Source organism: Vulpes vulpes, chromosome 6 (genome assembly GCF_048418805.1).
Source record: "Vulpes vulpes isolate BD-2025 chromosome 6, VulVul3, whole genome shotgun sequence".
Taxonomy (NCBI): domain Eukaryota; kingdom Metazoa; phylum Chordata; class Mammalia; order Carnivora; family Canidae; genus Vulpes; species Vulpes vulpes.
Genome location: NC_132785.1, coordinates 108,506,604 through 108,534,424, shown reverse-complemented (window position 1 = coordinate 108,534,424; position 27,821 = coordinate 108,506,604). Strand labels below are relative to the sequence as shown.

General features: G+C 44.4%; 1 protein-coding gene across 1 annotated transcript; it reads right to left on the bottom strand.

Annotated features, from left to right (window-relative positions):
• Positions 1-221: 221 nt before the first annotated feature.
• DLST (dihydrolipoamide S-succinyltransferase) lies at positions 222-21,989 on the bottom strand. Its single transcript, XM_026008608.2, has 15 exons — positions 21,734-21,989; positions 21,172-21,205; positions 18,513-18,561; positions 14,913-14,968; positions 14,704-14,778; positions 14,419-14,474; positions 13,820-13,931; positions 10,856-11,011; positions 10,298-10,374; positions 9,325-9,422; positions 5,716-5,846; positions 4,138-4,211; positions 3,562-3,645; positions 2,999-3,166; positions 222-1,698 (listed from the first exon to the last, which is right to left on the bottom strand). The coding sequence occupies exons 1-15, from the start codon at positions 21,794-21,796 to the stop codon at positions 1,564-1,566; spliced, it is 1,368 nt and encodes a 455-aa protein (XP_025864393.1). The 5' UTR covers positions 21,797-21,989; the 3' UTR covers positions 222-1,563.
• Positions 21,990-27,821: the final 5,832 nt, after the last annotated feature.

Below are 27,821 nucleotides of genomic sequence, written 5' to 3'. Positions count from 1 at the left end.
GCCTGTCAGGCTGGAGGGGCCCAGCCGAAGGAAGCCAGGCACATTCCTGGCAGCGCACAGCTAGGGTTCCACCTGCTGTCAAGTTAACACAGGGGGAGCCTCAGAAGTCTGGGATCTCACAGGATAGCCACCAGGACACACTGTGGCTTCCAAGGCTTGGGATGGACCCAGCAGCAAGGATGGGTACAGTGGGAACTAAAAGGAGCGTGGAAGCAGAAACCTTTTGAGAACATTTGCCCTTTAATTTGCATTTAAAATCAGTTTCTTTAAATATTTTAGTTACAAGTTCTGAATAGTGAAGACAGAGTAGATGCTGCAGGCACTCAGTATCAGCTCCCAACCCCCTCCTCCCCCAAGCCTTGCTTCCTTGCTCAAGATCCAAAGGGGCACTAAGTGGCTCCTGGTGTCAAGTGGCCACCACCTCAGGCCTGGATGCAGCTGGATACAAAGTGATGAAGCTCAGAAGCTTTCGTGACAAGTATTTAAACTTGCTCCAGGCAATTCCAATGATTGTACCCAGACCCAAGGGACAGTATCACCTCAGAGGTGTGTTAGCATCTTGGGGCTGGTTTCAACCACGGTCCACCCTCCCGGAGACCCCGGGTTCTGCAGATGAAGCACTTAGGCCCCACTCCCCAAGGGCCATGATGCAGAGACACAGCTGCCACTTCAGTCCGAGTGCTTCCACCCAGGGCCTTTAAAAGCTCAAATCAATCCAAGCCAGTCCACAGGAAGCCTCCTCACCCCAACCTCACCAGGCTCTCGATCTTGGCACCACACCCTGTCCCACTGCCATGTGCTAGAATGGTTCCAAGCAGCCCAGAAAGGTCAGCACGATCACAGCTGTTATTGCGCCAAATAGAGCTCTGATGGAGGATGGGCTCTGTTCCTGTCCTGTCTACACCATACTACCTCTGGGGGGGGACTCTGTACCACCCCCTTTAACAGGGACCTACTCCCCCCTTCCCTGAGCCCCTGGCCTGTGCTTCCTGGACGAGGTAGAAGAGACATCCTAAAGTCCATGGCAGCGGAAAATGAATGTGTCCTTTAAGCAGCAAGCAGCACCTCTGGGCCTGTGGTCAATACCTCTACCTAGGTGGAACCAAGTGAGAATGTGCACAGCCAGGCCAGAGGCTGCCGTGAGCTTGGGAGACACCACATCCTCCGAGGCGGCTCTGGAGAACAGACTTTCAAAAGATACAAACTTGATCACATGGTCCCCAGTGGTTTCCCTATATATAGTACACTGGCACAGGGGAGAAGCAACATCACCTTTGCAAAAGACTACTGGGAGAAGGGGAGGAATAGTGATGAGCATCCACTATGGCTCTCTTTCCCTCAAGCCTCAAGATATTTGAGTGTAAGAGAAAGGTGGAGAGAGGGGGAGGGCAGCAGAATACCACGAAAAGACCTGTGGGTGCTGGTTACACAGTGCCCTGGTTTCCTTGCTTGAGGCCAACAACATGTGCCTGGCACCAGGGTAGCCTGGGACCCATGAGGGGACAGGGAGAAGACTGGTTTTCAGTTCCTGCATGGTTGGTGTGTAGGGGGTGTGGCTTCCTCCTAGATGTCCAGTAGTAGGACTCTGGGATCCTCTACCGCCGCCTTGATTTTGCGGAGAAAAGTTACTGCCTCTCTCCCGTCGATCAGCCGATGATCATAGGTCAATGCCACGTACATCATGGGCCGCACCTCCACCTACAGACAGGACAGGTTGACAGATTTATCTGCAGCAGAGGAAGCCCACTGAAAATGGGGAGATGGGAAAGCATAGCCCATAGAGAAGTTTCCAGTTCCAGAGCTTTTTCCTATTGATGTTGCTTCTGGATACTTATATTTTCAAAGACCAAGGCTTACCCTTAGTGCAAAGTTTTCCCGTTCAAGAAAGCTTAACCAAGAAAATAGTTTCCTCTTGTGCCTTTTAAAAACATTCTTGGGCCGGCTGGTTGGCTCAGTTGGGTTGAGGACCCAACTCCTGATTTTGGCTCAGATCATGACCTCAGGGTCTATGCTCAGCGGGGAACCTGAGGAGCTCCCCTCCCACCACACACATGTCCTCCTCTCTCAAACTTTGAGGAAAAAAAAAAAAGTCTCTGCTCTTTCATTTATCTGTTGTCTAAAGGAAAACTTTTCCCTTCAATTCTGGCAACTGGAAGTTTCTTCTTTAGGGTCAGAATTTTAAAAAGTAACTAAAGATCCTCAAAGTTCTCTGAAATTGTATGCGAAGTTGGGTATGTGAGTATTTTCAAGGAAGAAGACCTAGGATTTTTGGATTCACCAAAGAGTTAGTGACACAAAAAGGTTCTAAACAGGAGTCCCAGAAATATTTTCTACCAGCTTATCTTCTAAAGCCAGCTCAGGACCCTTTAACTTCATTCCCTAAATTCCCAGGAAACCACTAAACCTTCATACAACCTGGGTGCTCGTAAAGTTCTTCATTGCTGTCCTCTATTTCCCAGGGGCAAGGACGTTTCCAACTGTGTCCCCACTACCAACAACACCTAGAGAATGGAGCTCGAGGACCACTCCAGATTAAGGAGCAAGCCACCTCAATTCCATGGTCTTCACACTTTAATTTGTATCAATCATCTGCAGTTTCTGCTCCATCAGGTCTGAGAAGGGGTCAAAGAATTCTGCATTTCTAACAAGTTCCCAAATGATGCTGACACACACCATTTGAGGATCAATGCCTTAGCTATTAAGGAACTAAGAGATGGGACACCTGGATGGCTCAGCGGTTGAACTTTACTTTCACCTCAGGGCGTGATCCTGGGGTTCAGGGATCATGTCCCGCATCAGGCTCCCTGAGGGGAGCCTGCTTTTCTCTCCGCCTGTGTCTCTGCCTCTGTGTGTGTCTCATGAATAAATAAATAAAATCTTAAAAGAAAAAGAAAAGAAACTAAGAGATGGAGCTCAGGACAGATTTGCTATACTTTCAGGCATGATTAATAGCTTTCTCTTATCTAGCTGCTAGGACATTAGCAGTGATAGTTCCTACCTTGCCTCCCACAGCCACTGGCCTATCAAAGATGCCGTGCATGCCCAGGATGGCCGACTGAGGGGGGTTGATGATGGGTGTTCCAAAGAGGGAGCCAAAAACACCTCCGTTGCTAATGGTGAAGGTACCACCATCCATATCTTCAATAGCAAGTTCATTCTTTCGGGCCTAAGAATGGAGATTTAATAACTGAAACGTAAATGCAACCCAGCTTTCTCCACCTAAAGAGCCCAGAAGACTTCGGAGACTGACAGTTCAACTTCTAGCTACTGTTCAGTTGAAATGCTTGTAGCCAGGGCTCCACAGAGGATAGGCACGATGCCTTAAGGACCTTTGGTTTCCCCAACAGGCCTCCCGATGTCTTCCATGACAGAAACACGCTAAGCTCTGCCAGAGAGCTAGCCTCTGGCTCCTGGGTGTGACTGCCAGTCTCCGGCTCTGCACACCTTAGCCAGCAGAGTGCAGCTCCCATTCCCTGACAACTGCCCACTGGGGAGCCTGGCCTTCCCGGACTCCTCCTCTCTGACCCAGCAGCTGACACACATGCTGCTTTTCCACTTTACCTTCTCTCCCAGTTCACTGATGGTTCGCTCGATATCTGCGTAATTCATAGCTTCCACGTTCCTGATGACGGGAACCACCAGACCCTGATTGACGGTGAAAAGCGGTTTTCAGTTGCAAATTAATAGTACCCTTTATAACTATAACTCCCTTGTTTCAAGTATAGGTTCTCCCCTCCCCATCGAGTATCTTAATTATTCAATATGATTCAGAGTTTAAAATACTTAGGCTTGACATTAAAAGAATGTGGTAGGGGGATCCCTGGGTGGCTCAGCGGTTTAGCGCCTGCCTTTGGGACCAGGGCGAGAACCTGGAGACCCAGAATCGAGTCCCGTATCAGGCTGCCGGCATGGAGCCTGCTTCTCCCTCTGCCTGTGTCTCTGCCTCTGTCTTTCATAAATAAATAAAAATCTTTAAAAAATAAAAAATAAAAGAATGTGGTGTGGTCAAAAGGTTACTCTTTTACTGACTCCCTTCTGAAAAGACAGAATTACAGAAATGTTCTCTCCCCCAAGGGTCTGCTTTTTCATACAAAGTCAGTTTAAGATCAGAGCTCCCCACCTCTTTCCCTAACATACCCGTGGGGTGGCCACCGCGACACTGATGTCAATATAATCCCTATACACCACCTCTTTGGTTGCGTCATCAATCACTGTAAAAGAAAATATAGGTTACATACAGCTCCCTAAGCCTAGGCTAATGTGGAAATACTTGCATTAACAGAGTGAAAATCCACATGCTTGGTACAGTGTGGGCTGACCAACCAGTTGTTACAACTCCTAAGTGCCCTTAGCCCAAGCATAGGAGCACCCATTTTTAAGCAGCCCTCAGAAGGGCTCAGTACACTAGTTCACACAGAACAGGTATGCAAGAAGTTCTCTAACTCTGCCCAAACCCTCCCTTAACAGAGAATGGCTAGATTTAAAAAGTGCTCCCAAGGGGCCTCTGGGTGGCTCAGTCAGTTGAGTATCCGCCTTCAGCTCAGGTCACAATCCCAGTGTCCTGGGATTGAGCCCCATCATTGTGCTTCCTGCTTGGCTGGGAGCCTCTCCCTCTGCCTTTCTCCCAGCTCATGCTCTCTCTCAAATGGATAAATAAAATCTTAAAACAAAAAAAATAGTGCTCTCCAAAAGACAAATTAGCAAAGGGAGGGGTGGGAGTGCCATCCACTCCACTGCCTACTGTCAAGAGGTGAAGGAAGCCCCTTCTAGGAGACTCCGAAGGAAGCAGGGTAGTGTAAGACAGCAAACCAGCAGCTGAAAATGTAGGTCTAGTGCTCATGAGAAAATACAGGCTTGAGAATCTTTTCCACAGAAAGTCTATGTTGTGTTGTTAGGTCAGCCACCAAGGAAAAGCACGTAAAGTGAGAAAGAGGCCAAAAGAACTCGGAAATGCCTACATGTACAGGCGGGCAGAAGAAAGGAATAGAGAGCCAATCAGGAAGCATGAAAAGAACAGAAAAACGAGGAGGTGCATACTTGGGCAAAACAAAGACAGCCCTCTACCTACCTAGAGCACAACACACACAAAAAGGACTAGGGCTTCTGTTCCTAGATCTTTAGGGACGCTGGCACTGCTGAGGATTGCAAAAGTGTACTGTCCTCTAACCTTCCAGAGAACAGAGAAGTGTCTCAATAGGAAAGAGAACTGCTTGTTAGGTCAACATTTCAATGACGTAGGTGAGCAGAAAGGAAGGAAAATGAGCACCAAGTCCATGAAAAAGGGGCCAAGCCCAAGGCCTTCCACTGCGGTCCATCGACCAGAAATCAAAGGTCACCCTGGAGCATATGCCAAGTGGGGGAATCAGGCCCCAAGATCCTGGGGCCCATAGGAAGGCAGGAGCAAGATAGAACATGAGCTTCCACCCTGACATGAGAAGCCCTGAGAGCTCGGCTCAGAAATGTTTGCTGGCAGAGCAGCTGTCAAGCTATGAATTAGGAAGAAAAACCATTCTGCCCAGCTAGTGGGTAGAAAATCATCATGATATCATTTCAGGAAGGTGAATCAATAAATATCTGGGTAAAGACACTCATGTTTTCACAGGTATGAAAGAAAAGTTTCGGTGTGTTGACCACAGCTTTCTGTGTGTGGGAGCAAGTCTGTGTTTCTGCACACACCTCCCAGGACTGCTTCAAGTCCAGCCACCACAAACTCACCTGCATTTACAACAGGCTGCTCCTGCAAGGCAAAGGCTGAGGCTTTCACGAATGCTGACATGAAACCTAGTTTGAGGTTATGTTTCTTCAGAAAAGCATCTTTGTGCCGAGCCCTCATCTCCTGGATGTTACTGTAAAAACATATTACAAAACAAAGTGACCACAAAGCCTTTATTCTGACTCTCATACCTGTTTCTAACTCCGTGTACACACTGGGTAAGCATATCTGAGGCCCAAATGCTCCCTTACTCTGGACCATCTACCTAAGTTCAAGTTTTGAAATAGTCCAGCAGAGGTCAATACAATAACCTCGCTTCTTTACAAAACCTGGAATCAAAAAGAATTGGGTCCAATTAGTCTTTAAGGTAGGCTGAGCCCCTTACAAGACTCCTTATTTCACAAGTCACAGAATTCAGTGACAAATAATATGAATAAGAGATCACAAAGCACACCAATATCCTTGCCTGGATGAGAGTGATTTCTAGCTACCCTAAAATCATGAGCTCTCTCTTCTAAAAAAAAAAAAAAAAATGCTTTAAGCATAAACAAAGTCTACAAGATAAACAATGCTCTTATTATTTGTTAGAATTAGGTCCAAAAAGCCTACCATACCTGATTATGACTTCCTTGTGACATTCTTCCTATCTCCTACTTACTGAAAACAAAAAAACCTTAAAAAAAAAAACCAAAAACCCACAGGTGTTTGGGCTCCATGTGAGCAAAAGCATCCATGACTATATATGGTCAGGCATATAGACTAGTGTTCTGTTAGGCTCATGGGAAAGTCAACAGACTCCTTTCTAATCTCCCCAAAGTTAGTTCCATATACTTGTTCCTTCAAACAGGTGCTAACACTCACCACATGTAAGGGCCAAGATATTTATTTTGATATTATTATCAAGATAATAAAAACACCGCTCTTGCCCTTCCTATCAGTTTAATGGATGTGGTTTCCTTTGTATTTAGAAAGGTAGACATGTGTGGACCTAAGCTTTTAAAATACAAGCAACTGGAGCTTCTAGGAAGCCTTTGCAATATACACAGCCTTTGGTCATTTAGGATTGGTTTTCCACAGATGTGCCACATACATACTGCAGTTAGTGGGAAATGGCTTTCCCATTATTTTGCCACAGAAACCTCAGTATTTATCGGAATACAGTTCTGTGATGGAAATTGAATTTATCTCAGACCCAAATGCTCAGTTTCCCTTTCTCCCCATAATGGCCTAATTCGTCATTAGCATGAAAGAGAAGATGGTCTAACTTTAACTCCCCCTTCAGACGGTTTGCCTTTGAAAAAGGAAGTTTTCCTAAGGGGGGGGGGGTGGTGCTGATGAGGTTTAAATGTTTGTTTTCCTGAGTCTAACCTTATTTAGTGCTAGGATTACCACCCTAAAGACATTACTGGTTCCCAAGACACAAGAGCTGCAGAAGAGGGAAAGAGATGTGATAAACATCTCTGCTCTCAAACCTGCCCAAATGCTATTGTCTGGTCATTAAGTAGTTTCTATTTCAGAGCTCTGCCGTTGGAGGCAGGGCCTGGGACAACAGGGCAGAGGAGAAGGTCTCAGAAAGGCCCCTGATGGGGAGCTGATCAGCACAAGACCCAAGGGCACTCAATCTAAACCACATTACCGACTGCATTGAGACCCCAGGCCATCATTAAGTGACACCTCGATTAGCTGCTGAAACAAGAGCCAGCTGCTGCATTTACCTTCCAATCAAACCTGCTGGGCCAACTGCATCTCCCAAGGCCACAAATATTTACGTGTTTTGTCTTAAGGAATGAGGTAGAATTTCAAAGTTCAATTCAATTTGTGTACAATTTGGCCCTAATGCACTGAAACATAAGCTGCAGCCTTTGTGATTCATTAGTCAAGGTCCTTCCCTATGTCCTACAAATAGGAAGGAGAGAAATCTTTGGCTTGAATGACATCCAGTCTTTTAAAGAAGCTTCACAAGAGCGTGGATGACATCTAGTGAAACCGGCCACAGAGCCCAACTCTGTGAACAATACCACAGCATACTGTCCATAAACCACTCGCTTCTCTATGCTTTTCAGATCCCTTCCAAAAGAAAACAAATATCCCTAATGAAAAGTAGGTTAGCAGACTAAACAAGAAAAAGCAGCAAAGGGATGACCTGAAGACTTCATGATTTACCTCCTGAATTAAATATAAACTCTTATATCTGGCATTCAAAAGATTCTGAAGTATGGATCCAACTTTCTTCCTATTCTTTCCTACATATTCCTCACAGCAGATAATTCTCAAATGTGTCCTGTACTTTCCTGTGTCAGGTTCCTATTATTTATTTTGTCTGGAATGACCCTTCCCCACAACGCTACCCGTGTCAAAATGCTAGTGGACCTTAAGGCCTATTAAAAATCTTTCCTCCAGGAAGCACTGTGAGACCTTCCTCTCCCCACCTCTACCCTCCATCTCAAAAACAAATGATCTCATTCTCTCCAATTCATACTCTGTACCCTTCTGATACTTTTTCTAGATTTAACTTTGGGTATGTGTGGTTTAAGATTTATTTTGGAGAGAAAGAGTGCTCAGGGGGTAGGGAGAGGCACAAGGGGCAGGAGAGGGAGAGAAAGAATCCCAAACTGATTCCCCACTGAGCCTGAGATCCTGACCTGAGCCAAAAATCAAGAGTCATTCAACCAAATGAACCACCCAAGTGCCTCTTGCTTTGTGTTTATCCAAATCAGATGGTGAGCTCTAGAAGGGTAGTGCTCTTTTCACTTATCTTTGTATGCCCCTCAAATACAGTATAGCATCTTATCCTATAATAGGCCTTAAGGTCCACTAAGTGCTCAAACACTGCAAAATTTAACTATGTTCTGTTCCCTGCAGTGCTGACACTTGTACACATCAAAACTTTGAAGAAGGGGCAGCTGGGTGGCTCAGTGGTTGAGCATTTGCCTTTGGCAAATGATCCTGGGATCGAGTCCTGCATCGGGCTTCCCACAAGGAGTCTGTTTCTCCCTATGCCCATGTCTGACTCTATCTCTCATGAATAAATAAAATCCTAAAAAACGAAAAACCTTGAAGAAAATGGGCAAGTCAACAGCTCACCAAAGAAATGGGTATACTAAATTTGCCCCTTTGGTTATACATTTTGAGGTTTTTACTGAAAAACACAACTTGCTTTCCATTGCATTATCACAGCTGGGAAAGGTGAAAGCTATGACAAGCCTGCACCTTTCCACCACTCAAATCTGAGAAACTTAGGAATGTGAATCAGGAGCAGTTGCTGTGAGAAAGCAGCAGGGTACTGGTCTCTGGCTGAGCATGCAATCAACTGGTTCTCCAACCCAAGGGCAGGCCTAGCTGCTCTCTACTTGGCAACTGGACACTAGTCATCAGAGTTTAACACCGTTACCAGCCTCATTTATTAGACATCACAAGATTCAGGTATAAAAGGCTAAGTTTTTTAAGTTACAGAGGTAGGCAATTAGAGAATGAGACCAGTGGGTCACTCTTTCAGTCAACGAGCAGTGCAAAGTACCTCTTCTTGCTGTTTTGGAATCAAAATTAGGTAGTGCTGGGGAAAGTTGAAGTGTTCTCCAAGAAAAAGGGCACAGGGAGTAAGAGTTTCTCACCTCATGTCGATCTCATTGAAAGTAGTCAGCATCGCACACGTGTTCTGGGCCTCCTTCAGACGCTGGGCGATGCGCTGCCGCATCCTGTTCATTTTCTCCTGAAAACAGGACAAGGATTTATAGTCTAGGTTCTCTGGACCAAGCCCCCACCACTCATTCTAAGGGGGCACTCAGCTTACAAGGACCAGATGGCCAGACTATGATACCTAAGTACAACAGGAGCTCCAGGCTCTCTTTTTCCCGTGTGGTGGCCTTGCTCCTCTGAGCAAGGAGGTAGCCAGACAAAAACTACCCACTTAGATGCGACTGAGTTTGACCAAGAGTGGAAGTTCAGGAAATGGTGTGACTTTAAAAATCAGAATCAATTTATGAAAAGGAAGAGTGTGGTGTACGGCTAGTCAGCCCAAGAATCACTACAGATTTCTAGTGATAAAGACTTACGTGAGAATAGCTACTTGTGGAATGGAAACAAGTAACAAACTTTTGAGGCTATAGTATTTTTAGGAGGTACTCTCAGGCAGAGGAACCCACACTCTTGACCATACTTCCTTGAGGTTTTACATCGGCTCCTGCCAGCTGCTGCTACCATGTAGCCCTCAGCTAAGTGTCCCGGAAGAACAGGAACAGGGCTCACTAAACCATCTCTCTGCAATGTGTTACTGTGGGAGGGAGGGAGCATATAACTAAGCTCCCATCCCCTGCAAATATTTTACCCACCCAAAGGCAGTTCAGTGGTAGCACAACACGGGGACACACACACACACACACACACACACACTCTGGACGAGTGCTCAGAAGACTTGATGTTCTAGTCCTATCATATGTCAAGTATGTAACTATGAACAAGGCACTTCCTAAACTCAGTTTCCATGAACTGCCAACAAGTCAAAGGTAGGCACCACAATGCCCACACTCCACCAATCTCAACACTGTTCCCTCTGTCTCTTCCTGGAAGTGGTCCCTAGAGGCTTACCCGATGTTCTGAACGCAGACCCTTGCCAGCTCCTGGCTCAGCTACTGGAGGGGCAGCAGCGGGTTTCACCGCAGACACTGAAAACGAAGAGAAGGTAGAGCTGCATCAAAAAATCAGAGAGGCAGCAGCTCTTTCGGTCCATGGGTCTTGTCCCCATGCTTTAATAAAACCACACTTTTGCACCAAAAAAAAAAAAAAAAAAGAAAAAGAAAAAAGAAAAAAAAGAAAATCAGAGAAACATTTACTAAGTGCCAGTGCTTTCATACTGTACTGTCACTTAATTCTTAAGACATTCTGAGGCATACTAGTATCATTCCCACTTTACAAACACATGCTCTGCTCAAAGAAGTTAAGAGCTAGCCTAAAGTCACATAGCTGTAAACAGAAAGCTGGGCTCCAAAACCCAGGTTTTCTCATACAAAGTCCCTCCCTTCCACAAAGCAGCCAATGAAGTCTGTTCAGAGCCACGATTAGTCTCAGAGTCTGCCCTGTGAAGGAATGTGGCATTGATGAAATGTTCTTCTCCCACACAGAGACACATGGGAGGTGGAGGCTCACCTGGTTTGCTAGCAAGAGGTTGTGAGGGCGAGGGCATTGGTGGCATCTGAGTGGGTATGGATGCTGCAGGGGGAGGAGGAACTGCCGATGCTGCAGGCTCTGCTTTTGGGACTGCAGCAGCAGGAGCTTCAGCAGGCTTGGCCTTAGCAGGAGCAGCTGCAAGAAAAACAGAGGCCATTGGCACTGTCTGGAATGAAAAGCAACCAAGTCAGATGCTAAGCAAGGTTTAGCAGAAAAGCTCCATCTCCAATCCCTTGACAAATGCTAACCGGGTATATACAAGGCACTATGATATGCACACATTGATATAAGGCACCATCCTTCCGTTCCCCAGAACGGAAGGCTCCTATATGTCCTACATTACAGAGCTGACTTAATTCAGTTGCCTTCCTGATTTCACAAATACAGACTGATGATCAAATTTAAAAAGTACTTTCAAAGCACCTACTAAGCCCATGGCAATGTAAACTACCAAGTAAAAGAAACCCAATGGAGGATGTTGATACACATACATAGAAGTAACACATTTCTAGTAATAGGAGTACTGACAGCCTCATCTTCTATTTTAAGATCACATATGGAAGAATTCTCTTAACTATTAAAAAAATAAAAGTTTAAATAATCAAAATCTCATAGTTCAAAGCATTTCATCTAGCATAATGCTCATAAACCACAACTTTAAATTAGATAATCATTTTGATTTTATCCATCTGTACATATCTGGTTTCAAATTTAAATCAGAAAAATATTCTTTTTGGGGGCGCCTGCCTTCAGCTCAGGCAAGAAGCCTGCTTTTCCTTCTGCCTGTGCCTCTCTCAGTCTGTGTCTCTCATGAATAAATAAATAAATCTTAAAAAAAAAAAAAAAGAAAAAGAAAAAAATATTCTTTTTAAGGAATGATCAGAAGATGGAAGAATTGATCTTATTCCCTTCTACTGCACATTATTTTCATTCTGGGCTTCTGGTCTTACTCTGATCAATCTCAATGATGCAATCTACTATCTCCTTAACTATTTTAGGATAATGAAAAAGAAACAGACTTTAGTAGTTACAGAATTTAACTAAGAATCAGAAAAATATTTTATCTATTTTTTTTAAATTTATTTATGATAGTCACACACACAGAGAGAGAGAGGCAGAGACAGGCAGAGGGAGAAGCAGGCTCCATGCTCCAGGAGCCCGACGTGGGATTCGATCCCGGGTCTCCAGGATCGTGCCCTGGGCCAAAGGCAGGTGCCAAACCGCTGCGCCACCCAGGGATCCCAATATTTTCTTATCTAATCTCTCATATTAACTGTAAAGTGCCATACAAATTCATTTCCTATTTCTCACTTCTTCCCTAGAGAAAGAACAACATTCCCTAAAAATGTTAGGAGAGAATAGATGTGAAAAAACCATGCTGACTTCTCCAGAATAGACACCATGAAATATTGCCTCTTACTTTAGAATAGTGGTTCTAAGCCCTTGCTGTGTATCAAAATCAGTTGGAGAGCATTAAAACAAAACAAACTAGGATAACCAGGATCTGAAAACCTCAGATTTAATGTATCCCTGGACCATGGGGTCTAGGCATTTGTGTTCTACATATATTTTAAGATTTATTTATTTGACAGGGAGTGCACACACAAGCAGGGGGAGCAGCAGGCAAAGGGAGGAGACAGAGAAGCAGGCTCCCCACTCAACATTAGACAAAGGGCTAATTCCAGGACCCTATGATTATGACCTGAGCCAAAGGCAGACCCTCAGCTGAGCCAAGGTACCCCATAAATTTTTTTGTTTTTTAAGATTTTATTTATTTGTTCATGAGAGACACAGAGTGAGAGGCAGAGATGCAGGCAGAGGGAGGAGCAGGCTCCATGCACGAGGCCCGACGTGGGGACTCATCCTGGGTCTCCAGGATCACGCCCTGGACTGAAGGCGACGCTAAACCGCTGAGCCAAAAAATAATAAAAAAAAATAAAAAATAAAAATAAATAAAATAAAATAAAATAAATAAAATAAAATAAAATAAAATAAAATAAAATAAAATAAAATAAAAAAATAAATAAAATAAAATAAATAAAATAAAATAAAATAAAATAAAAAAATAAAATAAAATAAAATAAAATAAATAAAATAAATAAAATAAATAAAATAAAATAAAATAAAATAAAATAAAATAAAAAAATAAAATAAAATAAAATAAAATAAAATAAAATAAAATAAAATAAAATAAAAGAATAAAAAATAAATTAAAAAAAAAAGACCACCGCTGAGCCACCCGGGCTGCCTTTTTTTTCTTCTTTTGAGACACACACAGACACACTATCTTAAGGAGGCTCCACACCCAGGGTAAAGCTCAATCTCAGGACCCTGAGATCATGACCTAAGTGGAAATCAAGAGTTGGTCACTTAACCAACTGAGCCACCCAGGTTCCCTGCATTTGTCTGTTTTTAAACCCCGATGGGATTCTGATGCCAGGGACGGGGAGGGAAAAAAAAAAATCACTATCTTAGACTCTTCTTCATTCTATTATATCTTTAAAAAAGGGCTAGCATGGGACACCTGGGTGGCTCAGACTGATCAGCTGCCTTCGGCTCAGGGCATGATCCCAGGGGTCCAGGGATCAAGTCATGCACTGGGCACTCTGCGAGAAGCCTGCTTCCCCCTCTATGTCTCTGCCTCTCTGTCTCTCTCTTGAATAAATAAAATCTTTAAAAAAAATAAGAAACAAAGGTCTAGCATAAGAAACATACATGGAAAGAAAATTATACGTTTTTTTTTTTTTCTTTTTAAATACCCTTTTCTTCTAGAACTTGGCATTTAAACTACCCTCTGTAAATATCACCTGTCTTAATCTCTCAACTAACAGGAGCTGGAATACCAAATAACCTCTGAGGTATCAAGGTATTAGTACATTATGCTCAGCCCCAATTCCAAGGGGGGAACACTGGAGACCTTGACAACCAGGAGAACTTCTTTACCGCCAGTTTTCCTGAGTGTGAAAAGAGGAGTGCCTCCTTCTACTTTTCCCCCATCAGGTACCAAAAGAGCTTCAATCACGCCATTTGCTGGTGATGGAACCTGCACAGATGTCTAGAAAACAAGGACAGATTGTAAAAGAGTCCAAATTTTTACTCAGTATTAGAAAATTGTCTAGAATCTCAAATATGAGTCACAACACAGATATTAGACTCTGCTTATAGAAACACCAAAGCCACACTTTCAGAGTAATGAAAAGTTAATGCTATTGTGAAGATTCACCCTTTGTCGTTTTTCAGAAACAATGTTCAGTTAATGTGTTTCCAAGTGATACACAAAACAAACTAAAACAGTTCATGCACTGTGCATACACACATGCTACAAAACTAACTCTGCTAAAGTACATAATACATATACTGAGAACAATCCAAAATTAAAACTTTTAAGTTTTTCTTTTTTAATAAGCTATTCCAACACTTTTACAATTGAGGTTAGAGCAAGTTAAAAATTATCTTTAAACAGTTCACAAGTCCATTTAAAAAAAATTAGGTTAAACCAAGAGGAAACCATGAAAAATTACACTAACATAGGACAAGCCTACCTTGTCAGTTTCAATCTCACAAACTACTTCATCTTCTGCAACAGTATCTCCAACAGCTGAAAAGATAGTCAAAGGCTACCTGTTAAGGGGGGACGTCTCCAGTAGCCACAAAATCCCTTTTGATAGGTGTGTTACAAGCCCCCTTTCCTATAGTGTCAGGAAAAATTACATTGCATGTAAAGAAAAGGGAGGAACCCAATTACTGGGGTGGGGGTTGGGGGGAGTCGGCAATGACAATTTTATTAAATATTTAAACTTAAGAAGGAGTAGAGCCTAAAATCTTACCTTTCTCCCACCTGACATCTCCCTCTGTGACAGATTCTGCAAATGCTGGTGTTTTGACTGTAATCACATCATCCTCTAGGAAAAGAAGAGGAAAAAAAAAATTTAAATGTAGTCCGTATTTCTCCTTTTTAATTAAACTCTGTTCATTGTTGCTCTTCCCATTAAAATGCCATTCCCAAGAAGGCAGGGAACTGAAGGCAGGTACTTACTGCACACAGCTGTAGTTCTGAAGAAGCGAACACTGAAGACACTACTGTTGTTAATACTACAGAAAAAACATAAAAAAGTAAACTCCTTTAGCAGGTGAACCTCTCACATTGTAGTCTAGACAAGGGACCATGGACCACTTTCCCTTAAAAATCAGTGATTCTCAGCCGGGGGTGCCTGTGAGTGTCATCTAGGGAACCTTTTTCAAAGCCTACATGTCCAGGCCCCAACCCCCCCAGGGATTCTGACTCAGCAGGTCTACAGCAGATCCTGGATGACTTGGGTACCCAAGGTAGTAAACTCCTTGGGTGAGTCCATAACCCTCTGTTGCAGTGAAATGCCAGCTCGCACAAAATAGAGATTTTTCACTGGGTTTAATGAAGAAAAAGATAAGCATCTTGGTCCTTTGCACACCCACCAAAAGGAATTAGCTTCCCCATTAGGTTTTTTTTCTTGACCAAATCTAAGTACAATAAATTGTGTGCCCTCAGAGTACCTGCCATTGTGCCACAAACAATGAAATTTCTGTCTGTGGGATTACAGACTGAGATAAGGCAGCAAGATGAGACAATTAACTCAATTAAAACAAGGTATTATAGGCCAGGGGTGGGGAGGGAGCAGAACCACCAAAACACTCCTATGATCTCTCCTAGTCAGTTCTCTTGCCAACAGGCAGCACATTGGTTCATTCTGGACTCATTCAAGAGACCAAGGGATTTTCTGATACGACACTAACTTCAAATAATGTAAACTAGAGAAGGATACTACGTTGTACATGCAAACCATTAATGGTGGTTAACTCTGGAGAGTGGGGGATGCAGATATATACAGTACCTATGGTTATCTATTATATACATACACATTTTGGGAGAGTGATCTGGACCGATGGGGACTTTCACTTTCTACACTTCAGCATTCTCAATATTCTACAACAAGCACCTTTATAATACAGAAGTAAAACAGATTTAAGTTGCCATTTGATATTTTCACTTTTGTAATGTCAAAATAACTATAAGATTTATTTAAAATCAAGGGGGAAATGTACATTAAAAAAAAAACGAACAAAGTGACTGCATAAAGTTTATAACCACGTGTTAAGTGTTCATGGACAAGAACTCATGGTAGTTTGTAATCCCCAGAGACTGCCTTGTGGGACACTCGAGAACCTGGAGCGGAACTTGGGGGCACTGTAGGACAAGGGTAAAGTCTTTTTACTGTTGAATCACAAAAAACTGAAATGTTTTAATGATAAAAGGTTTTTTAAAATAAAGTGAGTACTTTATTCACAGAAAACAGACAAAAGACAACACAAAAATAATTAGATTAGGGTGATCTCACTCCTTAAAGTGTTTTTTAAAAAATAATTTACTGGGGCTCCTGGGTGGGTCAGTCAGTTAAGTGTCTGACTTTGACTCAGGTCATGATCTCAGGGTCCTGGGATCAGGCCCTGAGTCAGCCCCATATCGTCAGCCCCATGTCAGGCTCTGTGCTCAGCAGGGAATCTGCCTCTCCCTCTCACTTGCTCGCTCTCTGATAAAATTTTTAACAATTTACTTTTAAATACTTTTTCTATTTATTGCCTCAAAATTTGTGGTTGTTCCACTTTCCATTTAAATTGCAGGTGGGGTGGGGGTGGGCACGCCAGGGTGGTTGAGTCGGTTACACAGTTAAGAATCTGCCTTCAGCTCAGGTCATGATCTCTGGGTCCTGGGATCAAGCCAGCCGCAGGGCCTCCCTGCTCAGCAGGAGTCTGCTTCTGCTTCTGCCTCTGCCCCTCTGCCTCTTGCACAAACACCCACATTCCCTCTCATAAATAAAATCTTTAGGGATCCCTGGGTGGCTCAGCGGTTTAGCGCCTGCCTTTGGCCCAGGGTGTGATCCTGGAGTCCCGGGATCAAGTCCCACGTCGGGCTCCCGGCATGGAGCCTGCTTCTCCCTCTGCCTGTGTCTCTGCCTCTCTCTATTATGAATAAATAAATAAAATCTTAAAAAAAATCTTTAAAAAAAAAAACTTGTAGATGAGTAGCACGTTTTGAATCAGTCTAACTTCTAATTTACAAAAGTATTAGATGTCCACTGTATAATATTTGGAAATAGCAAAAAAATATTCTGTACAGTAAAAAACAGAATCCTTTTATAACCTGTGTTTTCCCCACTTATCATAGCATGAACATGTTAACAGGACACATCTTAACCAATTCCCTGTTGTTTGGCCATTTTGAGAGAAATCTGGGTATACCAGGAATTCTTCAGCATAGATTATTAGAAATGGAATTGTCTCATCAAAAAACATACACAGTTCAGGGATGCCCGAGTGACTCAGCGGTTGAAAGTCTGCCTTCGGCCCCAGGTGTGATCCTGGTCCTGGGAATGAGTCCCGTATCAGCCCCCTGTGAGGAGCCTGCTTCTCTCTCTCCCTCATGAATAAATAAAATCACAGTTCAAAGACTTCATGAATGCTAACTGCCCTCCAAATATAACATAGAAATTCATACTTCTAGTACTAAGTACATCATTTTCTCAATTGAAAAAAATCCCATTGTGATGCACAATGAAGGAACTAATTGGTGACCCTTCATTTTGAAGAGGCTCCCTAGCCAAAACATAGCTGGACAGTGGTTTAACAGATAACTAGAGAGCATCCTCTTACCACTACTCTGAAAATACTTGGAATGCAAAGCGGCATTAAGCAATACTCATAAGCAGAAATTAATCTGGAACACACGAGTGGCCTTTCTCCAAACTGTCTTACGCAATAGTAGCATTCTGAAGTAGTCGAAGTCCCAGGACTCAACTGACTCATCTTTTGCTTTCACTATTTCTGAAATAACTATGCTACCAAGAGAATGCTCTAAATCTCCACAATACAGCAGCCTGGGTGGCTCAGTGGTTTAGCACCGCCTTTGGCCTAGGGCCTGATCCTGGAGACCCGGTCCTACGTCAGGCTCCCTTCATGGAGCCTGCTTCTCCCTCTGCCTGTGTCTCTGCCTCTCTCTCTCTCTCTCTCTCTCGTTGTCTCTCATGAATAAATAAATAAAATCTTTAAAAAAAATAAATAAATCTCCACAATAAATGTTAACTTCTTTTGGCTGCACTTGTATCCAGCCAGAATACTTTTTTTTTTTTTTTTTTAAGATTTTATTATTTATTTATTCATGGGGGCGGGCAGAGACACAGGCAGAGGGAGAAGCAGGCTCCACGCAGGGAGCCTGACGCCTGACATGGGACTCAATTCCGGGTCCCCAGGATCACACCCTGGGCTGAAGACGGCGCTAAACCGCTGAGCCACCAGGGCTGCCCATCAACCAAAATACTTATGAGTAACCTTCTATATTTTCCCATAAAGAGAGGGTTCCAACCTCACTTTCATTACAATCTAAACATCTGAGGACAAGCACACTCCAGGGCCAGCACCTGACATGGGGCTGAAGCTTAAGGTGCATCACACATCATAAACCAACATCAAGGTCAGATCTAAAGACTCAAATAAGCACCTTGATTATCTAGGCCTGGAAGCCAGTGAAGAAAGCAGATGGTCAAATTTAGAACCGGTGTCTTAAATACCCCATGGCCACACATCTGTGCTCCCCAGAAATACTTACACAATCTTCCTGCTGTCAGGGTAACCTGGTCCCTGACATACGGAGACCCCTGTAAGAAACGAAACAACTCTTAACCAATAACTCTTATACAGGATACCTGCTGGAATTGGAAAAGAAGTCTGTTCACCCCCTAACTCTGACAAAGAGCAAGATCAAATGTAGGCAACAATATAATCTTTATCATGCAGAGTCCTGCTTCTCAATGGCCAGAGCAACAAGTATGTGGGGCGGGGAGAGTGGGTTTGTGTTTGAAGAAAGGGGAGAATGCTAAGGGCAAGGCCTGAAGTACTTTTATAATCTTATTTACCTTAAAATTCATAAACTGTCATTATCCCTATATGTTTTCATAATAAAACCTCCCTACTCCCTCAAGTGTTCAAATATAATTGAAGCTTCAGAAAGACCCATGATGGCTTATCCTGTGACTCCACAGAGCCTAATGTGAGAAGCAGTGGGCATGTTTGGTCTGGGTCTGTTTCCCTGGTTACCTAAAATGCACTGAGCTGGAAGTCTTACCTTAGTAGCAAAGACTGGGCTACCAAGAGCAAATCTTTCAGTTTACCTCCTTCCCATGATCTCTCTGAGGTCTTCCCCTCTGGTCAAACTCAGCAAGGTGGGAGACTCTTTCAGCCCCCCAAATGTCCTTATCACAGAAAACTGCATTTCCCCAACTGACAACTAATTACAGCTACTAACAGCTGTCGCCTCCCATGGACATATTTTTCCAGAGGTCTTATTTTTTTCAGATCTATTAACAACTCTTTTTAAACCATGGGTTCAGGAAGCACCAGAGGAGAAAGAGCTCTCCCTTGTGCTCCCTCCTCCCCAAAATCTCCAGTGTTTCGGAGTCAAGTAAATCACGTCCGTGTCCAGCTGTCAATGCCTCTGCAGTAGAAATCCCAAGTATAATGTATCTTTGAGCTAGAACTGCCAGCAGCCCATACTGAGTTGTGGAACCCTGAGTCCAAATTAGAGTTCATCCTGCAGCAAGTCTCATTTATATAGTGCTTTTGGGTTTTTTTTTTTTTTTTTTTTTTTGCTTTTGGGTTTATAAAAAACTTTCACATAATGACCTCATTTTGATTTTCATGTCTCACAACTCCCTAAAGTAGAACGACCATCTGCTATTATTCCCACTTTATATATAAGCAGGGCTTCTGGAGGTCTCAGGGACTAGCCCAAGGTGAAGTCCTGAGCCCCAATGCAAACCCCAAGTACAAGGTTCTTTCCTTTGTCCTGCCAGTCTATAAGTGGAGAAATCGTTTACTTTTAGGATTCCTAGTTTAAAAGAATATTTATTATTGAGAGTCCACTATGAGCCTACACCCTGCTAGGTGCCTATGATCTCATGACTCTCAGAATAAAGTCCAAAAACTTTACCCATTCCTGTACTGTCCAGCCCTCCCTATCTTTCTAGCCAGACAGGCTTCCTTTCCATTTCTTTTCCTTCCTGCCTGACAACCTTTGTACAAGCAATTCCCTTTGCTTGGAATACTGTTCTCTTCGCCGACTGCGACATATTCTTAGAGACTTGACTTAAATGTCACTTTTTCAGGGAAGTCTCTCACTGATATTCTCACCACACTCTCCACCCTTCCCAAGCTGGGCTATATCCCACCCTTTCATTACACCCTGCACTTCTTGCTTATAATCCTCACAAGGTAAATGTGTCCTTCTGTGTGCATAAATGTGTATTTGCTGTCTCTCCAGCTAACCCATAAGATCCGTGAGGGTAGAGACCATCTGTACCCCTGTCACCCAGCGCAGGGCCTGGCACGTACTAAGAACTCAAACGATCCGCTGAGCACGAGTAAACGACATCACGGTGGGTTAAGAGTTTAGGCTGAGGAGTCAGGTAGACATGGCTTGACCAATCAATAGGTGGCTGAATGACCTTGGCCAAGGCAGTTACTTACCCTTGGATCATGTGTTCGTAAAACAGAATACCCCCCTTATTGTCTCTTGATGATTAATTGCAAAATGCACAAAAAGCACCCAGAACCATGCTTGGCACACAAAAAAACTCAACTCATCCAACAAATATTTATGCCGGATGTTTAAAAAAATTATTGGGATGAAATCTAAATTCCTTCCACTTGCCTCTACACCATCTTCTGTCGCGTGCCATTTCTTCCTTTAACCAAAATTCTCTGGTTAGGTCACTTTTTTTTTTTCCAGTTCCAAAACATCGCCAAGCTCTTCCCTTCTGCAGGGACTCTGTCCGTGCTATTCCCCTTTCCTGCTCTACACTGAACTCGCCCAATGTCACATCCCCCCGGGGGGCTGCAGCTTTAACTGCTCCTACTAAAGAGGGCCCTTTCCCCCAACCTTCATCTGTTTCCACCTCAGCACTTAACCAAAATTAATGATCCCTCACTTGCTTAGCCATTTATACTTTGTGTTTTTTTCCCCCCTAGACCGTAAAGCTCCAGGAAGGGAAGAACTGGTAACTGCTGCATCCCCGGGGAGTGCCTAGCACAGTGCCTGACAGGCAGTAGAAATTCAGTGGACTCCGTGGCCAAACGAATAAATGGCTGTTATTAAATAGCACTTTGTTTCAGTCCACGGCGTGTGTTGAAACCTCGGCACCGCGGCTTCCTCACGCACCGCTCTGCCCAGGGGAGCATGGCAGGTGACGGCAGGCAAGGGCACAACTTACCAGGCAGGGAACGTCTCCCTAGAGGGCAGTTCCCCTGTTGAGAAAGAAGACATTATCGACGTCACCCATGATGAGAGGAGGGAAGAAACCGCTTTCTAAGTACAGCCTCGAAGCTGTCCAGGTGCCAGTGACAGGTGAACCCCGTGCCTCCAGGGGGCAAGCGCGACGGCCGGGGGGCGCTCCTTCCCAGCCGGCACCCCGAACCCGCCGAGCTCTCCCAACTTCCCACAGCGCTGGCACCCGCTGACTACCGGAGGGAGAGGGCGGGCCCTGGATGCAGCCCCGGGGCTCCGCCGCGCCTCCTCCCAACTCCGAGTCCCGCGTCCGGACGGGCGCGGCTCTGGGCTGCTCCTCCGCCCCGGCGCGGACGGTGGGCGCCGCAGGGGACGGGGCGCCGGCTGCCTCGGGAAGGCGCCCCCGGGGCCGCCCAGCGCGCGGCCTCCGCGTCCCGGTGCCCTTGGTGCCGGCTCGACCGGCGCGCCGCGCCCCTGCTCCCCAGGCCGCCCCGCTGCCCGCCGGCGGGGTTCTCACCCGCCGGTGCCCCGGCCCGGCCGGGCCGTACCTTCTGGAAGGCAGAGAGCGAACGGCTGAACGCCCGGGACACGCAGCGGGTCCGGGACAGCATCGCGGCGGCGGCGGAGCCGAGGGCGGGCGGACACCGGATATAAGGCCCGGCAGCGACCGGAAGCGGGGCGGGCCGCGGTACCCGCCGCGCGGGGAGGGGTGTTCGGAGCGAACCACTGGCGGGCGGGCGTGGGGGGGGGGGCGAGGGGCAGCACCACGCGGCCCCAGCCTCCGCTCGCGGGTCTACGCCCGGGAGCCCTGCGCCGCGGCGCCCTCTCGGAGTCCGCTGCGCTGCCTGGCGGCCTGGGCCGCTCCTCCCGGGGGTGCCAGAGACCCCCCGGAGACCAGGCCGCCCTCCCGGGCCTCTCCGCGGAGTCGGCTCTGAGCTTGGCGCCAGTCTCTCCGAGGACCCCGGGACCCCGCGCCTTTCTACCTCTGCAGGGCCGGAAAAGCGCGGGAAGCGGGCAGGGGTTTTGAACCCCGGGCCTTGCCAGACACGCCTGCCCGATCTTGTACTTGGGTGGCCTTGGGCTAGTGACGTTGCTTCCCTGAGCCTCAGGTTCCTTAAATATAATTAAAAAGCAAGAGTCACTTCCCTGCCTCCCTAACCCCAGAACAAAGAAACAGCCCAAAGGAACCTCTGAAGGGTTCCCATTGCCCTTCTACCAGAGGATCACCAAGCAGCCTTGCTTCTGATCTTCTCTAGTCCTACTCACACTCGGTCCAGCCAAGCTAAATGTTCCCCATACATCCTGTGCATTTTGGAGGTGGTTTATTAGTCACCCTATATCCCTAGAATATAAACCACTAAATTAGGGACCTTGTCTGTCTTGTTCACTGCTATATTCACAGCATTTGGAACAGAAACTGGCATAGGCAGGTAGGTGTGTAACAACCATTCTGCCTTCCAAGTGCAAACACATAGCTTCCACTCCCCGCTTTTAGTTTTCCCTCCCCTTAAAAGGCCAGGACCCTGAACATTCACCTTTATAGCTCACCTTCCTTTTCTTTAAGATTTTATTATTATTTTTTAAAGATTTTATTTATTCATGAGACACACACACACAGGCGGAAGGAGAAGCAGGCTCCATGCAGGGAGCCTGATGTGGGATTCCATCCCAGGATCACGCCCTGAAGCCCAAAGACAGACGCTCAACCGCTGAGCCACCAAGGCGTCCCTTAAGATTTTAAGTAATCACTATGCCCAAGGTGGGACTGGAACTCACAACCCCAAGATTGAGAGTTGCAAACACTACCAACTGAGCCAGCTGTCCCTATAGCTCACCTTCCTAATAGAAAAGGCTTTCTATAAACTTTGGTGGAATTGAGAATGAATGAATGAATGAATGAATGAATGAATGAATGAATGAGCCACTGGTGCCTGCTCATATTGTTTTCTTCAGCTGAGTCATCATCATCTTGCCTGGTCCTCAGGCACCTTTATGGTGCCTTCACTCATCCAAACTCTGAAAGCACTTCCACTGGAATTCTGGAGGGAGGGGCAGAAGCCCTAACTAGAAATGGAGAAAACTTTCTTGCCCAGCTGCTGCCCCCATCATATACTTAGCATCCTTCACCTGGACTACTTTTAAAATTTTATTTAAATTCAGTTAATTAACATATAGCGTATTATTGGTTTCAGAGGTAGAGGTCAGTGATTCATCAATCTTATATAGCACCCAGTGCTCATTACATCATGTGCCCTCCTTAATGCCCATCACCCAGTTACCCCATCTCCTCACCCCCTGACCCTCCAGCAACCCTCAGTTTGTTTCCTATGATTAAGAGTCTCTTATGGTTGTCTCCCTCCCCTAATTTCATCTTGTTTTATTTTTTTCCTCTTTTCCCCTGTTTTGTTTTATTTTTTTCCTCTTTTCCCCTGTTTTGTTTCTTAAATTCCACACGTGAGTGAGATCATATGATAACTCTCTTTCTCTGATTGACGTATTTCACTTAGCATGCCTTAATGCCCATCACCCAGTTACCCCATCTCCTCACCCCCCACCCTCCAGCAACCCTCAGTTTGTTTCCTATGATTAAGAGTCTCTTATAGTTGTCTCCCTCCCCTAATTTCATCTTGTTTTATTTTTTTCCTCTTTTCTCCTGTTTTGTTTTATTTTTTTCCTCTTTTCCCGTTTCTTAAATTCCACATGTGAGTGAGATCATATGATAATTGTCTTTCTCTGATTGACGTATTTCACTTAGCATGCCTTAATGCCCATCACCCAGTTACCCCATCTCCTCACCCCCTGACCCTCCAGCAATCCTCAGCTTGTTTCCTATGATTAAGAGTCTCTATGGTTGTCTCCCTCCCCTAATTTCATCTCGTTTTATTTTTTTCCTCTTTTCCCGTTTTATTTTTTTCCCCTTTTCCCCTGTTTTGTTTTATTTTTTTCCTCTTTCCCCCTGTTTTGTTTCTTAAATTCCACATGTGAGTGAGATCATATGATAACTGTCTTTCTCTGATTGACGTATTTCACTTAGCATGATACCATCTAGTTCCATCACCTGGACTATTTTAAAATAGTTCTAAAGAAACCTGGGCCTCCAGGATCACTGTCTCCAACCATCCTCCATATCTGTGTCAAAGATCCTTTGAAACACAGATCTAGGGCAGCCCTGGTGACTCAGCGGTTTGGTGCCACCTTCAGCCCAGGGCCTGATCCTGGAGACCCGAGATCGAGTCCCACGTCGGGCTCCCTGCATGGAGCCTGCTTCTCCCTCTGCTTGTGTCTCTGCCTCTCTCTCTCTCTCTCTCTCTCTCTCTCTGTGTGTGTGTGTGTGTCTCTCATGAATAAATAAATAAAATCTTAAAAAAAAAAAAAGAATTGAAACACAGATCTAATCCTGTCACTCTCATGCTTAAAGTTTTTCAATTGCTTCTTCCTATCAGTAGGATGAAGTCCAAACTCCTCAATGTGAACAGGCACCTGATAACGTGGCCTTGGGCTCTGTTGTGATCCACCCCTTGATTTTCACAGGTGCTGAGTTTTAGTCCTACCACACTATTGGCAGTGGCCCCTGAGGGCTATTTCACTCCTTCCCATCTTTGGTGGGCCCATCCCACCTCCTAGTTGCCTAGGGACTCCTAATCATTCTCCAAGTCTCTTTTGAACCCCTTCCTAAGGCCCTCTGTCAGAGTTAACAAAGACCTTTTCTGTGCTTCCAAAGCATTGCACCTGTATCTCTTCTTTGCATTTTATTTTTTTTTTAATTTTTTTATTTATTTATGATAGAGAGAGAGAGAATGAGGCAGAGGGAGAAGCAGGATCCATGCACCGGGAGCCCGACGTGGGATTCGATCCCGGGTCTCCAGGATCGCGCCCTGGGCTAAAGGCAGGCGCTAAACAGCTGCGCCACCCAGGGATCCCATCTTCTTTGCATTTTAATGTCCTTTTTGCTTGTCTGTCTTCTCTCCTGGGCAGAGCAGGAGGAAAGAGATGATTACTCTATTTCCCTGAACACCTGCACAGAACACAGTGCCTGGTACTCCATAAGTACTCAATAAATACAAGTGGGATGACTAAAGACCATTGTACTTACAAGGCTGCTAGATGCAGCTAACGAGCCCCCAAATAGGAATCCCTTGAAAGGCTTACTGTTAATATTTCTTACACAGCCACTTAATTTTTTCTGCTTTAAGAAATTAATTTTAGAGATTCTTTTTTAAAAAAGATTTTATATATTTGAGAGCGAGAGCGAGTGAGAGAGAGCATGAGTGGGGGAAGTGGCAGAGGGAGAGGGAGAAGCAGGCTCCCTGCAGGGAACCTGATGTCAGGGCTTGATCCCAGGACCAGGGATCAGCACCTGAGCTGGAGACACAGACTGAACCCCCCAGATGCCTTAATTTTAGAGATTCTTATCTAAAGTTTAGAAGCTCAGGCCTGGATCACGTGGCAAAGCATTCCTTCTGGAGTTTCCATGATCTTATATTAACCAAATTAATCTTAGATATTATGATTTTAGATACACATACATGCACAGTAGCATGCAAAGTCTCTTTCAGAGGATAAAGGTTGAAATTGACTTCCTTGAGACTCCTAATGAGTTTCCATGGAGTCCAAGGTGCAACCCAATGAGCTCTCTCTTACCCTCTTCTGTATTTAGAGCCTTCTAGGACACAGTGTCATCTATTAGGACAGAGGTTATGAATAACAGTTCGTAAATTTGTGTTTATGGCTCTAAAGGGAATTTATTTATTTCACATTTTAAAAATTCAATTCCAATATAGCTAACATTTCAGTGTTATATTAGTTTCAGGTACAATACAGTGATTCAACAATTCCATATATTACTCAGGGCTCATCAAGATAAGTATCTCCTTCACCTTATTTCACCCAGGCCCCCACTTCCCCTCAGGTAACCACATGTGTTCTCTATAGCTAAGAGTCTGTTTTTTGATTTGTCACTTTCCACCCTTTGTTTTATTTCTTCCATTCCACATATGAGTGAAATCATATAGTATTTATCTTTCTTTGGCTTATTTTACTTAGCATTATATTCTCTAGCTCCACCCATATTGTTGCAAATGGCAAGATTTCAATCTTTTTTTTTTTTATTTCAATCTTTTTTATGGCTGAGTAATATTCCAGTGTGTGTAGCTATATCTATCTATACGATATCTTTTTTTTTAAAGATTTTTATTTATTTATTCACAAGACACACACACAGAGAGGCAGAGACACAGGCAGAAGGAGAAGCAGGCTCCTCGCAGGGAGCCCAGTATGGGACTCGATCCCAGGACCCAGGATCACGCCCTGAGCCAAAGACAGACGCTCAACCACTGAGCCACCCAGGCATCCATATCCGACATCTTCTTTATTCATTCATCTATCAGTGACACTTGGGCTGCTTCCATAATTTGGCCACTGTAAATAATGCTGCAATGAACATAGGGCGCATGTATTTTTTTTGAATTCGTGTTTTTGTATTCTTTGGATAAATACCCAGTAGTGTGATTATGGTATCATATGTCTTATTTTTAACTTCAAAAGGGAATTTTATTTTAAAGATTTTATTAAAATTTTTTTTACTTCTTTATTTATTTGAAAGAGAGTGCACAAGTGGGGGGGAGGGGTGGAGGAAGAAGCAGACTCTCTGCTGAGTAGGGACCCAGACATGGGGCCCCCAGGATCATGACCCAAGCTGAAGGCAGATACTTAACAGACTGAGCCACTCCGGTGCCTCATCAAAAAGGAATTAAAAAATTTTTTTTGTTATAAAATATATACTCAAGGGTGCCTGGGTGGCTCAGTCCATTAAGCATCTGCCTCTGGCTTAGGTCATGACCTCAGGGTCCTGGGATGGAGCCCCTGGGTTGGGCTCCCCGCTCAGGGGGGAATCTGCTTCTCCCTCTCCCTCTGTGCTCTTTCTCTTGCTCTCTCTCAAGTAAATAAATAAAATCTTTAAATATATATATATATATGTATATATATATTCTAAAGGGTATATAAATATATGTGTATGATTTAAAGAAAAACAGTAAAAGGAATACTCATATCCACCATCCAGCTTAGAATGGAAAAGCCCTATGTGGCCCTTCTTGCAGGTACTCCCAGAGTTAACCACTGCTGGGTTCAACTATATATTACCCAGTCCCTCCCTTTCACTACAGCTTCTACACATGTGTGTCTAAACTATAGACTTGTTTGGCCTATTTTTTAAAGTGAAGAAAAGATGTATTTACTCTCAAATTATGCAAGAAAAAATTTTGTTTCTAGAAAGGATAAATGGCTTAGTTAATGAAAAACACAACAGAGTGGGCAGCTCACCTTAGGTAATACACACAACATTCTTTTACCTGAAATCCCCCAGTATTCATATGTGTATGGTCTGAACTATACGCTCATATCATTGTTTATATTTTTTGAATATTATTGATCAGGTAATGATCAATGGCTGGATGACAGCCTGTTTCCCTCTGGACTCCTGTTTCCATCTCTGGATATAGAGACTATATCCTATATTCACTTTGTATATTACTCATGATACCTAGGTTCCATTTATCTACCCATCTCTCCATTCAGTTGTAATTAAAGATAATGGATGAATGAATATACTCAATGAAAATCTAGACATTGTTGGGC

Excerpts from the sequence above, each read along its gene's own strand:
- DLST (XM_026008608.2), bottom strand. The coding sequence starts at position 21,796 with ATGCTGTCCCGGACCCGCTGCGTGTCCCGGGCGTTCAGCCGTTCGCTC. Across the intron at positions 18,562-21,171 it reads AGGGAGACGTTCCCTGCCTG|GGGTCTCCGTATGTCAGGGA; the intron begins GTAAGTTGTGCC and ends CGTTTCTTACAG. Across the intron at positions 5,847-9,324 it reads TTCAATGAGATCGACATGAG|TAACATCCAGGAGATGAGGG; the intron begins GTGAGAAACTCT and ends ATGTTTTTACAG.